Here is a 14,536-nt window from a genome sequence, read left to right as displayed (position 1 = left end):
CTGAAAGTTCACCAATCCCTTTATTCCATTTCCAATTCTGCGTAACTCTGTGAATATGGAACATAGCTCAATTCTACTTCCTGGTGCTCCTCAAATTGTACATTTTGTATTTTTCATGCATAGCTTGCTCCTTTTCATATACATCTTTGTAAGCATGAACACTCGTAACCACATGGGAGTCAACACTAGGATCTTCTGAGTATTCCATTACAGTGTAATTAATCCAAACCTCTTCATTTTAGCCTCAGACAGACTCTTTGGATAAAGGTGAAAAGTAGGCACCTTCTTCACCAAAATATCCCAAGAATGATCTCTAGGCTACATATAATTTTGTTTTTCACTGAAGCCCCTTGACTGAGCTCCCACAGTTCATCAAATTACACTCAACAACACTGTCATCAATGTTCCTACTAGGATGGTCCAACAAGCAGCAATTAAAGTATTCAACTGTTTTTCTAACTCACAGTCCCAAGGTTCATACTCCTTCAAACAAATACATGGTTAGACCTGTCAAGGCAACATTCCAGTCGCTGGTTACAACTTCTGTCCTACTTAGGAGTTCAATTGCTGTGAATAGACATCATGACCATAGCAATTTTCATAATGGAAAATATTTAATTGGCTTACACTTTCAGAGATTTATTCTATTATCATCATGATAGGACATGGTTAAAGGAAAGACAACATGTTGCTGGAGAAGAGGCTGAGAGTTAATACATCTTGATGTGCAGGAAACAGGAACTTGTCTGAGTGACAAAGTGAGTAAATCTTGAGCAAAGGAGGCCTGAAACCCCCCCACAGTGACACTCTTCCTTGTGCAAGGAGGCCACACTTACTCCTCCAAAACCATACCTGCTAACAATGCCACTCCCTATGACCTTGTGGGGGCCAATTACATTCACAATACCACACCTCGCCGATATGCACCTCTCCATGTAGCCAATGGCCAAGTCATGGGAAAATCTTTGTACAGGAAAGGCAAGCACTGCACTGTCTGAGGCTCTCCACTTGGCCTTTGTTGTGATACAGAGGGAACAGGATCAAGGGTATTGATGAAAGCCTAATCTTTTTCACAGAGTACAGTCAAGGTTTCCACACAGTTTGTGTGCCATTTGACATAGTAAGTATTTTTCAACCCACCACCCCTATTTCTTCCTTTGATATGTGTGCATTGTCTGTGGCTTCTCCAATGTAACAAAAGATTGTAGATTTCATACTGGTGGTTCCAACTAGAGGTAACACTTGTGAAAGTAACAAACTACCTAATAATAATAGTGCCATGAGGATGAAGAAATAGGCAGTAGCTACTGAGAACCTACTAACTTCTTCACTGGAAGAAATGTGATAAAAATACATTTCAAGAAAAATAACTCATTATGCTTCTACTGAGATTCCTTTATGTGATGTGAGATGGTCAATACAAACAAGGTCATAAAACACATAGCTTATAATCTGGTTTTGAAAGATTAGTTTCCCCCACAGTCTCATGTGTCTGAACTCAGGTTGGTTCCATAGGGAAGACTGTGGAACTTTTAGAAGACGGACTCTCCCAGAAGGATGTGAAAACTACAGGCAGATTAGAGGCTAATGATGTGAGATCCAGTTCTTTTGTTCTTTGTTTTCTGACTATGGATCCAATATGACCAGTCTGTTCCTTTAAACTTTGTGCCACACATTTTCTGCCCATTGTCATGTCTTCACCACCACGAAGAAATGACAGCCCTGAAGTACAATCCAGAAAAAAACCATCTACCTCAGATTGGTTTTTGTTGTCCCATTGGTCATAGAGTCTCACCAATAATCTACCCCAAACATGGAGTCAATGTAATTTACTTTCCCACTTCCTCTGACTCTCTGAAGCAGGAGAAATACAATTCCTCCTGCACTCTGTCCACCTTATCTACTGTGAAGGCCAGTACCTACCTATTACCCCTTCCTGGCTCCAGAGGGCCCTCACACTTGCCCTTTCATCCTGATCATCATCTTGGTTTTTGATGTCCTGCACCTCCTCAAGATCTGAAAGAAAGTTGGTAGCGAGAGGGTTCACACTCATGATGCTGTCTAGAGCAGGTGAAGCCACATTGCTTCCTATGAGAACTCAGTTTTATTTTCTGCCTCATAGTATTCAATGAGAAACTAAATGAACATTTAAATGCATTCAACAAGTCTTTGCTGGTTGTTCTATGATGAGCTAGGGATAGTCACACTTTAATCCAGTGAAGGGGAGTATTAGACAATATCTGTTTTACTTTTGAGATTCAGGGTCCACTGCTACTACTGTGAGTGGCTCACAGGATCATTCCATTTTGAGAGTACCTTCTTCTTCCACGATGCTTAATTGCTGTTTTCTTTCAGGAGAATGCTGTGGTGTGTTGAGCCCACGCTGCTTCGAAGAATCTTTCCTGGTAAACTGCAGTCTCCTCATCATGGTTGAAACTGGAATGCCATCACAAGGGAAAAAAGTTAAGAGAGGTGAATCCAATGAAGAAAAACACGAAAAGCTACAACTGCTTTCTCTGTCTTTGAACATTGCTGTCATTACTTTCTGGAAGTACACTCATCTGTTTCCAGTGATGCTTCTGTCAAATCACACAGTGGAGTGAACACTTCACACATGCACTCCATGGTCAGTGTAGGGAAGGCTCAGTGTATATGGGTGGAACAGTAGACAGGGCAGAGCAGTGTGACTGTGCTGTGGGCATGGTACCAGGTGACCACATGCAAATAGCTTTAACTGATACTTGAATACAGGTAAATTTGTGCAATTCCTCACTACTCCATTCTGTGAAAGATGACATTTCTCCTGACGATGCATTATTAACAGTAATGAATGAAAATACAACTACAAAAAATAAAAACAAAACAACAAAAAAGCAACAAAAAGCAAAGGTCTACAAAGCCTTTATCAAACTCCACAGAAGTGCTCTGGGAAGTCTAATTGCCATAGACTCAGGAAGACTTCAGTGGCAGGACCAGAGATGCTGTTGGCATGGCACTGGCCCAGTGCACACTGTCTCTTCTCTCATCCTTTTCTCAACCATGATGTTTCCAGTTCAAGGGAAACACATCAAATCACCTCTAGGGAGGGAGGCAAGTAAGGCTCTATCTATACCTGCCACTCTCACCTGTGGTGACTTCCTATATTAGTTACCTCTTGTCACTGCAACCTAACCACCTGACAGGATGAAAATTTAGATAGGGATGCAGCTCCCATATTTCCATCCCTGAAACAACATTGGGTGGCCACTTCCGGGTAAAGCAATGGTGTGAGTAATCATAGGGAGGAAGACTCTCATGCTGTCAGCTGTCACTCAGTGAATATGGGCAATGACAAGATGACCACACTGGGAGGAGACCACACAATGGCTCAGGCTCCACATGTTAGTAGAGACTAAAACCCACTTCCCTTCATTTGAAAAACTTTAGACAAATCTCTCCAACATCAACAGATAACACAAGAGGCACGATTACCTCAATAATCTGTGTAGCCTGGCTTTGGCCCAGGTGAGTGAACTGCAGGGGCTGTGCCATTCTTTGTGTGTACTTTCCATGCTGTCCCTTTCCTCACCGATGTCTAGCTATCCTACAAAAACCTCCCCATACACACACAGGTCAACAGGGGACAGGACAAACAGTGCTATCTCCCATAACCTAAATCCTCATTCCCAACGCCTCATCAGAGACATCCTTTAACACCAGGAATTTAAGGAATGACGTCAAGTGTCACACTTCAGTCAGTTCTGATTGTATGTATACAGTGAGTGGGTGTGGTTCCATATATCTGCCTCCTTTGCTCACACTCTTCCAACAAACATAGAATCTGACACTCTGTGTTGGGCAATATTTTTAAGCACAAGTCTAGCATGTCTTTGAAATGGTGTGTCAAAGTGCCTGAGTGATAACCTGGCATTGACTATAGCTCTTAGTAGACAGGAGGTCTTAGCAGAGTGTGTGGCCGTGTGTGTGTGTGTGTGTGTGTGTGTGTGTGTGTGTGTGTGTGTGTGAGAGAGAGAGAGAGAGAGAGAGAGAGAGGGAGAGACAGAGACAGAGAGAGACAGATAATGGCCTCTACAATGATTATGCACTCAAGTTCTTACTACAATGATTCTTACTAAAATGGAACCCAATTATGATATGTATCCACTTGGGTTTTTGGATATAGACTCCTATTGTATGCTAAATTTTGATTAGAATCAGGTGGGCTCTTTGCTGCCTTTTTGTAATGGTGGGTGTGGTTTTCACCCATCATCTTGTAACAGCCTATGCTGGCTTGGAAATTCCTGGGACTGCAGATGACCTTGAACACATGACATGCAAACTGCAACAATAATCCAATTTCCTTAGCACTAAGGACCAAACTCAGAAACTCAAGAGAAACAGCTGTGCTTCCTCGTTCCATCACACCTTGACTTTCTGACCTCTTCATAGAGGTGAAGGATATGCAGACAGGTACATGAATTCTGCTTTGGGTATATGATGAAGGTGTCAGGTTTGGCAGCCTTTGTGTTCTCTGTATGTTGTACTTGTTCTGATTTTTTTTGTTGAAAGCTCAACTTCTTCCATAGTGACTAATTTCCTGGTGAGGCATTAGGTAGACATCATATTTGGAAACTGTTTTTCTCCAGCACTGCATAGGTTGTCTGCTTGATCACAGATACAGCCTTGTTTCTTGGTTGGTTCCTATGTGATGGGGATAAGCTGAGAAATCTCCCATACCCTACTAGCCTGGGATAGAACACTGTGATGCAGGTAAAGTGTGATGCTTACTTTTTGCATGAAGATTTAAGTTATTAGACTGGGAGAGCTGAGAGGGAAAACACACATGCAGACTTCTCAGAAAGGAAAAAAACCCAGAGGTGAATGGAGGCCTTCCTGAGACATGAACGTGAGTTGTTATTAGGTACCAGTTGCTGTTTGGTTATTTAGACTCCACTGGCTATCTTCATTGACAGCCAGTTACTCAAAATATAGTGGTGCATCTGACAAAAGACAACTAGAATTTACCCCACTCTAATCTAAAAATATTGTGCCCTAAGGAAGTTAAGACGTGATACATACAGGATCTTCTTTTTTGAGACTTGTCCTGCAATGTAGAGAAAAAAAGTCTTAGGACAACATCCTTTTGAATTATGGTCACACATATGTTTGTTTCCACTAATGATTCAATATTTTTAAAGGCTCATTGCTTTGTATTTTATACATAAATCATTTGACCTCCTTGTATGCTGTGCCTATGGATAGATGAGGGCACAATTGCCTAAAACTGGAGTAACAGATACTTGTGAGCCACCACATCAGTGCTAGAAACTGAACCCAGGTCTTGGGGAAGACCATTCGCTGCTCTTAACACCCAAGCCATCTCTCCAGCCCCCTGTGATTATTTTGCAAATGGTGAACCTATTGGTAAGACTCTCAAATGGACACTTGCCTAGTGCTGCTGGTAGTAATGGCTTTACCACAGGTCACTGAGTATATACAGCAGGTGACAACTAGTATTTCACAGATCAACCTAACAGATGAATAAATAAGATGGGAACCCCCACTTTGTAAAACAGTGGAGTCACTGACTGTAAATGGCTGGTTTCTGCTTGTTGGTTTTCTAATGTCCCACTGTATTTATTTTCCCCACTGCTTGTGTGTCTATCTTGTATACATAGTCCATCTACTAAGTGCATATAGCTGTGGATGATCAGGAGGATGTTATCCGATAAACTGTGTAATTTTGATGAATAGAAGTAAGAATTACTCAGACTGACATACGAAAGTAATAGTATTCTCCATCAGAAAGACAGCTGATTTTCGTCTTCAGAATAAATTCAAAACAAATTGGTTGACCCTGGAGAAGAATACACCAGGAAAATTTCCAGGTGTTTATTGCTGATACAAGATCAGGCACTGAGAATTTAGTAGACATTAGTTTATCAGCAATGGAAGATTTACACATATTCCCAACTTCAAAGTTCAGCCAAGTAACTGTTTATATTTTGAGTCCTTAATTTCAATGTCATCTTTGGTCTGGAACTCCTGACAACTTAGAGGTTTGTGCAAGGCCAATCTTTCCTTACTAGTCACTAGCCATTCACTTGACCTCTATTGTCTGAGAAAAACTGTGTTATCTGTGTGGCTCTGTTTCTCATTTTTCACCCAAGCAGGACTGTGTGTCCCTGAAAATGTGATTCTTATTTGTCCAGAAAGAAGCTTTGCTGAGAAGAGAAATGGGAGAAGTGTGTGTGTGTGTGTGTGTGTGTGTGTGTGCGTTGAAAGGGTCATGCGCAGAAAGAGAAGTGTGAGAGACGTAAGAACGAGTGTGAGAAGTGTGAAGAGAGGTATCTGAGTGGGTTGAGAGCTATAGAAGATGTAGCTGTATGGAAGGGAGATGTGTGTGTAGGAGAGATGTGTGAAGGACGGAGTGTCTGCCTGTGTGGAGAAGGTAACTAAGTGGAGAGCAATGTGGCTGTGTAAGTGAGAAGTGTGAAGGTATGTAGCTGTGTAGAGAATGTGTGGAGAATGTAATTGTGTGAACATAGATGCAGCTATTATAGAGATGTATGTCTGTGTAGGAGAGAGATGTATGTATGTAAAAAGACATGGAGCTGTATGTAAAGAGATGTAACTGTGTAGATAAATTGTGTGGAGGAGAGATTACTTGAGATGAATAAAAGAGAAAGTTACCATCAGAAACCGTGGGTGTTTCCTTGATTACCCTCACAAAGGCTAGCCCTCAGATAAAGAAGAAATTTCTCCAAGTCCTGTTGCCCTGACTGCATTCTTCTCTGCATCCCTGGGTGCCATCCTGAGAACTGGCACCTGGACTGTGTTAGAGACTCTCTGTTAGTCTGTTGTGTGATGTTGTACCAAAGCCCTGTGGTTGCATACCATCTGATGACAAAAACCGTAGTTCACACATTTGCCTATCCTTCCAGATCATGCAACTCTGTGACTCTGGCTGTACCCATGGGATTTCCCAGAGCTCACAGAAAATGGCTCTGAAGCAGCCTGGTCATGTGATATGAATCCCGCTATGGGTACTGCCATGTTTCAATTATCTACTCTAAGCTCCTCTCTTTAGAGGGCTCATGACACAGTGTCCCATAGGGACATAGAAACCACTGACTATCTTGACATTTAGGGAACACATCCTAAGTGCCTTAACCTTAGAAATCCCCAATTGCAGAGGAATGTTGTGACCACAGCATTGGACCCTGGGCACTTTATGGGTGGATGGGGTGAAGCATAAGGTTGGGACAGTTATCCCATGGTTTGACAAACTAGGCTTCAAGCTGGTGGGGATGAGGATGTCCCAGGCACCAGATAACACACTAACAAGGACCTGAGGAGGAAGCTGTTCTTCCTAGTGCTTACCAGCTACATGGGCTCTTGACCTGAGGTGGCTATGGTTTGGGAAGGATGGTACAATGTGGTCCTTGAGTTAAGGGCCATATAGGACACACACACTTCACCATGTGACCACTGTGGTAGATGTATTTGTCAACATCAAGATTATCATTCATGCTACTGAATTTTGGAGAGGACCAAGGAGACGCAGCTTTAATTCCAGAGTGGTGAACTGTTGATCTGGCCAGAGGGTAGTCACCCACAGTGGCTGCTATTCAGCGTGGAGGTCAGAGTTGACCTCCTCACTTCAGAGTCCATCCAAGACCAACTATATCTGGAAACCTGTAGTTAAAGCCCACAAACTTACCATCTCCCAACGCATGACCTGTTCACCTTTTGCCCATGTCCGCTCCAGGGTGTTAGAGTTCCATCTTCATGTACTCTTTTGTATCCTAAGTCAGCACAATTTTGAACCATTTCCTTCTGAACCAAACTCCAAGACTTCCTTTGCAACACTGTGAAATGTGACTATGCTTGGTGCAGATTAGAGAGATTAAAATATTATGCTTAAGATGGAAAAAATAAGAAAAAAATTCCCTTGAGAAGCAACGATATTTACACACAAAAAATTCAAGGTTGCTGTTATTGTGCCTGTCAATTCTTGAGTGAAAGTCACACACAAGGTTTACTCAAAACAGAAACACTTGCTTCAGGAGAGAAAAAAATCCAACTAACAGTGTGGACCTGACACTGACACTTTCTATGAGGAGGTATCTATGTCCTGGTACAATTCCATTTCTCCATCGTCCCAAGTAAACACTCCAATACCCACAGTGTACATTTTCAGCTTGATTCAAACACAAAATGCGATGAATAAGAAAGGAGTTACAGGGTCACCTTTCTCTCTAGAAAAGGAAAAGGCCACCTTACCTTAATCACAAATGGAGCTACTCCTTCCTCTTCCCTTGTGCTCGTCAATCTCTGTGCAGGATCAGGGAGTACTAGGGAGACACAAAATAACTCTCAGATAGTGACAACCTAGTGTGGGCTCAAACTGAGTCCCAAGGCTGGCATAATGGCTTCTGCCGAGTAAACAGCAGATTGGGTTACTGTAGACTCTCATTACTAGGGAAAGGAATTCAGTGGGAGAACTGAAGATGTAGGAGAAATGAAATATTTTCTCCCTACATGATGAGCCTCTTAAGCCAAATAGAACAAAGCATTGAGTCAGCCTTGAAGAATGTTATGATAAAATGACTGTTTTCTACTTTGAAAACCTATATTCCTCAAAATTTGAAAATCTAAAGGAAATGGACAATTTTCTGGACAGATTTCACTTTCCAAAATTAAATCAATAACAGATAAGCAACTTAAATAGACCTATAACCTCTAATGAGATTGAAACAGTCATTAGAAGTCTCCCAACCAAAAAAAGGCCAGGGCCAGATGGCTTCAGTGCAGAATTCTACCAGAAATTCAAAGTCCAGCTAATACCAATTCTCCTCAAAGTATTCCACACAATAGAAGCAGAAGTGTCATTACCAAAATCTTTTTATGAGGCCACAATAACCTTGATACCCAAGCCACACAAAGACACAACTAAGAAAGAGAACTACAAACCAATATCCCTCATGAACATTGATGCAAAAATTCTCAATATAATATTGGCAAATCGAATCCAAGAACACTTCAGAGAAATCATCCATTCCAATCACTGCAAGGATGGTTCAGCATACGAAAATCCATCAATGTAATCCACCGTATAAACAGACTAAGGGAAAAAAATCACATGATCATCTCACTAGATGCCGAAAAGCCTTTGACAAGATCCAACATCCCTTCATGGTAAAGGTCCTGGAGAAATCAGGGATAACAGGAACATACCTCAACATAATAAAAGTAATATACAGCAAGCCAACAGCCAACATCAAATTAAATGGAAACTCAATGCAATTCCTCTAAAATCAGGTACAAGACAAGGCTGTCCACTGTCTCCATACCTCTTCAATATTGTCCTTGAAGTTCTAGCTAGAGCAGTAAGACAACAAAAGGAGATCAAGGGAATACAAATCGGAAAGCGAGAAGTCAAACTCTCACTATTTGCAGATGATATGATATTCTACATAAGTGACCTGAAAAACTCAACCAGGGAACTCCTACAGCTGATAAACACCTTCAGCAAAGTGGCAGGATACAAAATTAACTCAAAAAAACCTGTAGCGCTACTATATACGGATGACACATTGGTGGAGAAAGAAATCAGAGAAGCATCACCCTTTACAATTGCCACAAACAACATAAAATACCTTGGAGTAACACTAACCAAAAAAGTGAAAGACTGTACCATAAGAATTTTGAGTCTCTAAAGAAAGAAATTAAAGTAGACACCAGAAAATGGAAAGATCTCCCATGCTCTTGGATAGGCAGGATGAACATAGTAAAAATGGCAATCTTACCAAAAGCAATCTACAGATTCAATGCAATCCCCATCAAAATCCCAACACATTTCTTCACTGACCTTGAAAGAACAATTCTCAACTTTATATGGAGAAACAAAAGACCCAGGATAGCCAAAACAACCCGGTACAATAGAGGAACTTCTGGAGGCATCATCATCCCCAACTTAAAGCTCTATTACAGAGCTATAGTCTTGAAAACAGCTTGGTATTGGCACAAAAATAGACAGGTAGACCAATGGAATTGAGTTGAAAACCCTGAAATTAATCCACACACCTACAAACACCTGATTTTTGACAAACAATCCAAATATATACGCTGGAACAAAGAGAACATCTTCAACAAATGGTGCTGTCATGACTGGGTGCAAACATGTAGAAGACTACAGATAGACCCAAGCCTTTCGCCCTGCACAAAACTTAAGTCAAAATGGATCAAAGACCTCAACATAAACCCAGCCACACTGAACCTACTAGAAGATAAAGTGGGAAATACCCTTGAATTAATCGGTACAGGAGACCGCTTCCTGAACTTAACACCATAGCACAGACACTGAGATCAACAACTAATAAATGGGACCTCCATTTATTAGTTGAGAAATTGAGAAGCTTCTGTAAGGCAAAGGACATAGTCAGCAAGACAAAACGGCAGCCCACAGACTGGGAAAAGATATTCACCAACCCCACATCTGACAGAGGGCTGATCTCCAAAATATACAAAGAACTCAAGAAGCTATTCTCGAAAACACCAAACAATCCAATTAAAAAATGGGGTACAGAACTAAATAGACAATTCTCAATAGAGGAATCTAAAATGGCTGAAAGACACATAAGAAAGTGTTCAACATCTTAGCCATTAGGGAAATGCAAATCAAAACAACTCTGAGATACCATCTTACTCCTGTCAGAATGGCTAAAATCAAAAATACCACTGACAGTTTATGCTGGAGAGGATGTGGAGAAAGTGGAGCACTCCTTCACTGCTGATGGGAGTGCCAACTTGTACAGCCACTTTGGAAATCAATATGGTGACTCCTCAAGAAAATGGGAATGAGTCTACCACAAGATCCAGCAATTCCAATCCTAGGCATATACCCAAAAGAAGCACATTCATATAACAAGGACATATGTTCAACCATGTTCATAACAGCATTATTTGTAATATCCAGAAACTGGAAGCCTCCTACATGCCCCTCAACAGAAGAATGGATAGAGAAATTGTGGTACATTTACACAATGGAGTACTACTCAGCAGAAAAAAACAATGGAATCTTGAAATTTTCAGGAAAATGGATGGAACTCGAAGAAACCATTCTGAGAAAGGTAATCCAATCACAAAAAGACAAACATGATATGTACTCACTCATATGTGGACCTGCTTTATGATACATAGTAGTGACCATGCTTTGTCAGAGCTGTTTTTAATGATGTTGCTCAGAATGGTTTCCTTCCAGATGATGATTGAGAAGCTAATTTGAAAAAAAGATGGTGCCAGGTACGACAAGGGTAACAGAACTGTGCTGCTTTTCTGGGATTTTGTTTTTTACTTTTTTTTTAATGGAGAATGTTGGATGTCTCTACAATTTTGTTTAAATGACTGCAGAACCTGGAAAAGCTGTTGCTGCTATTGATGCATAACATACTGCCATTATTGGTCTTTTTATATAAATATAAATATATATATACATATATAATTTGAATTTTTGGAAACTTTAGCTGTGCTGTCAACTTTGGAAAAAAGTATCCCAGTTTACCACATTCAGTTGGCATTGTACAAAAATTAACAACCATATTATTCTAGAAATGTTGAACTTAATATTTTTCCATTTGTATAGGGGTAACGTACTGTATTAAATATGTAAGGTCTTAAAAAAAAGAAGGGATTTTGAAAGCCCATCCCATATGAAGGGATGCTCTCTTGACCTGGACACATGGGGAAGGGCCTAGGCCTGGCCCAGGATGATGTGGTAGACTTTGGGGAGCTCCTTTTGAGGGCCTTACCCTGCCTGGGGAGTAGAAGGGGGAAGGCTAGGGGCAGGTGGGATGTGGGGGGTGGGGAGGGAGAGGGAGAGGGAGAAGGGATTGACATCTGAAGTAAGCTTGATCCTAATTTGAACTAACAAAAGAAAAAAAATGACTGTTTTCCTATTCATTCTGTTACCCATATTACAGTTGGCTAATTTGACACTTTTTTCTCCATAGCTGCCAAACCTATGGGAAATTGAACTGAACAGCATGCATGGGTTCTCTATCAAACTTCAACACATTGATTTCATTTTGAAATTTTATCATCATCATTACCATCATTATCCTCATCATCCTGTATGTATCAATGTACAGGTCCACTTAACATGGCACAGCTCTCTGCAGGGCAGATAACACCTTCATGGACTTGATTCTATCCCACACTTTCCATGATTTCCAGGAATCAAACTCAGTTGGAGGCACAGTCATGAAAAAGAAACTCATTTATACACTGAATCATCTCTTGCTCCCTGAGAGTATGGACGTTAAGAAAAAGATTTATTCATTTTATGTAAGTGTCTATGCATGCCAGTATGTGTGTGCAACACATACATTCCTGGTCCTTGAGTCTTGTTTGGTCTCAAGAACAGGAGTTAAAGACAGTGGTGAGCGGCCACATGGATCCTCAACACCAACACAGGTTCTGTGCAAAAGCAGCAAGTGGTTTTACTTATTTTCACATGGATCCAGTTCAAATTTGTGAGATTTGTTCTTCTATAATATATTTTGTTCCAAAGAAGGATTGACACTGATTGGTTTTTCGTTTGATAGGCAATAACACACTAGATAGATGGAAATATCCATCCACATTTCACCTTTATCCTTTAGTAGACTGTCTTTAGTATTCATCATGTAAAGAGGATCTCCAGGTTCAGAGCATTCTACTCGAATTAAGGTCCATAAAGTATTGCTCTTCCCTTGCTGACCACTGTGTTTCTGCACCACATGTCCATGTGAATTTCCACAGAGGTGAGGCATCAGGAAAATACTGGAGGGCTACTCTAAGACTCTTGTTTCACTGTCCTAGCTTGGATAGATGGCTCAGCCTATTTGGACACGTGTATTTGACTCACAATGTCAATGATAGGCCTCCCCAAGATTGAAAGGCTTCAAGGCAGGTTTCATGGATGGCCCTGTGCCCACAGAGAATAGGTATCCCAAACACTTGACATCAACACTGTGGGCAGCATGGGTTCTATCTAGGGACTGTCCACATCAGAACTATGAAGAAAACCTGATGTCCCAGTGGCAATATTCCCTCTGCCTTATTGTATCTGGGATTCTCCTTAATCACATGGAATAGAGTGGGCTTCAGAAAGCCAGGTATTTACACAGAACGGACCTCCTTGTATGTTTCATGACTGCACTGCTGAAATATGAACAGAGACCTGCAGTTTAGGACCTCAGAATCTTAGTCCACACATCTGAGGACCAATGGGGTAATTTTCCCTGAACATGATGAAACTTGTGAACTTATTTCTGTCTCTGATGACAACTAGAAAATGTGCATCTCAAGTAAGGGACACATGTTTCTGTTGTTCCTCATTGGCTTAATGAATGTAAGTCTTGTGGTATAATTGTTCAAAGAAATTACATTATTGGCATAAGGTACTCCCATAGACCTCACAGCTCAGTTTCTTCCCAAACAAAGACTGTATTTTTATAATTTCTCCAGCCATTTTTCTTGTATAACATACACACACGCAAGCAAGCACGCACGCACGCACGCACGCACGCATGCACGCACGTACGTACGTACGTATGTATGTATAATATATCTTCTCCGGAGTCAGGAACAACAGAATCTGATAGAAGCTTTTAATGATGACTGTGTTAACCTGCATATATACTCAGTGTCCACTCCTAAAACATAGTCAGCATTATTCTCAACAATGTTCCATTTCAAGACCATGGCCCTTAGTTCCTATTTGAAAACATGAACCCCAGAACCAACACTGCTAAGTTGGGATATTGAAAGGTCTAACATCAAAAGACATACAAAATCATCCCATGACTCTGGCATCACTATCACTTTAGGATCTCCAAGTCAATCCAGGCTTCTCCTTCACAGCTTCAAACAAGGCCTCTCTGGGACTCCATTCAGGGACAACCTGATACATGCCTGGCCTCAGGGCCTTTCCTTAGTAATTCTGGTAACTGGACAAAAATTATATATAGGGCAATAAAACTGAGGATACTGAAACAGGAGTGTCAAAGAAAAGAGAGAGTGAGAGAGAGACAGAGAGATCAGTAAAATGTTGCAGTAACAGGATGTATAGAAAAAAGGGTAACAGGGTTGACCTATTTACTGAAGCATAGATGAGAAATATTGGTTAATTTAAATTAAGAGTTACCAGGTAACCAGGCTGAACTTCTGTCCAAGCATTTATAATAAATATAAGTCCCTGTGTGTTAATTTGGAAGCTGCTGATGGTATTTGGTAATAGGTGCTTGGGACAGGAAAACTCAGCCTACATCTCTCCTTGATCCTAAAGCAAGAATCACATGGGGGAAAACTGCCAAGTTCTGTGGCTTACTGAGGGAAGAACATGGCCCCCTTGTTCAATTATGTCTGTTTTCCATGGCTTCCTTCACTACCTAAATTGGCTGTCCTGGGACTTGATCTGGATACCAGTCTGACCTTGAATCAGAGGTCTTTCAATTACATCTTCACCAGCTCTCTGTTTTTGATGGTTCCTTCACTTCCTAAGTTTGGCTGT

At 41.0% G+C, this 14,536-nt stretch overlaps 1 protein-coding gene across 1 annotated transcript in view; it reads right to left on the bottom strand.

Annotated features, from left to right (window-relative positions):
* The window catches only part of LOC100764892 (taste receptor cell protein 1), a 107,779-nt gene extending 105,351 nt beyond the window's left edge, over positions 1–2,428 (bottom strand). Inside the window, exons 1-2 of the mRNA XM_035444218.1 lie at positions 2,317–2,428; positions 1,924–2,016 (exon numbers count right to left, since the gene is read on the bottom strand). Coding sequence (XP_035300109.1) covers positions 1,924–2,016; positions 2,317–2,428 — 205 coding nt within the window. The remainder of the gene's footprint in view (positions 1–1,923; positions 2,017–2,316) is intronic.
* Positions 2,429–14,536: the final 12,108 nt, after the last annotated feature.

This window comes from Cricetulus griseus, chromosome 4 (assembly GCF_003668045.3).
Source record: "Cricetulus griseus strain 17A/GY chromosome 4, alternate assembly CriGri-PICRH-1.0, whole genome shotgun sequence".
NCBI classification, from domain to species: Eukaryota; Metazoa; Chordata; class Mammalia; order Rodentia; family Cricetidae; genus Cricetulus; species Cricetulus griseus.
The sequence above is the reverse complement of the archived record's forward strand: the minus strand, read 5'-3'. Positions and strand labels throughout refer to the sequence as shown.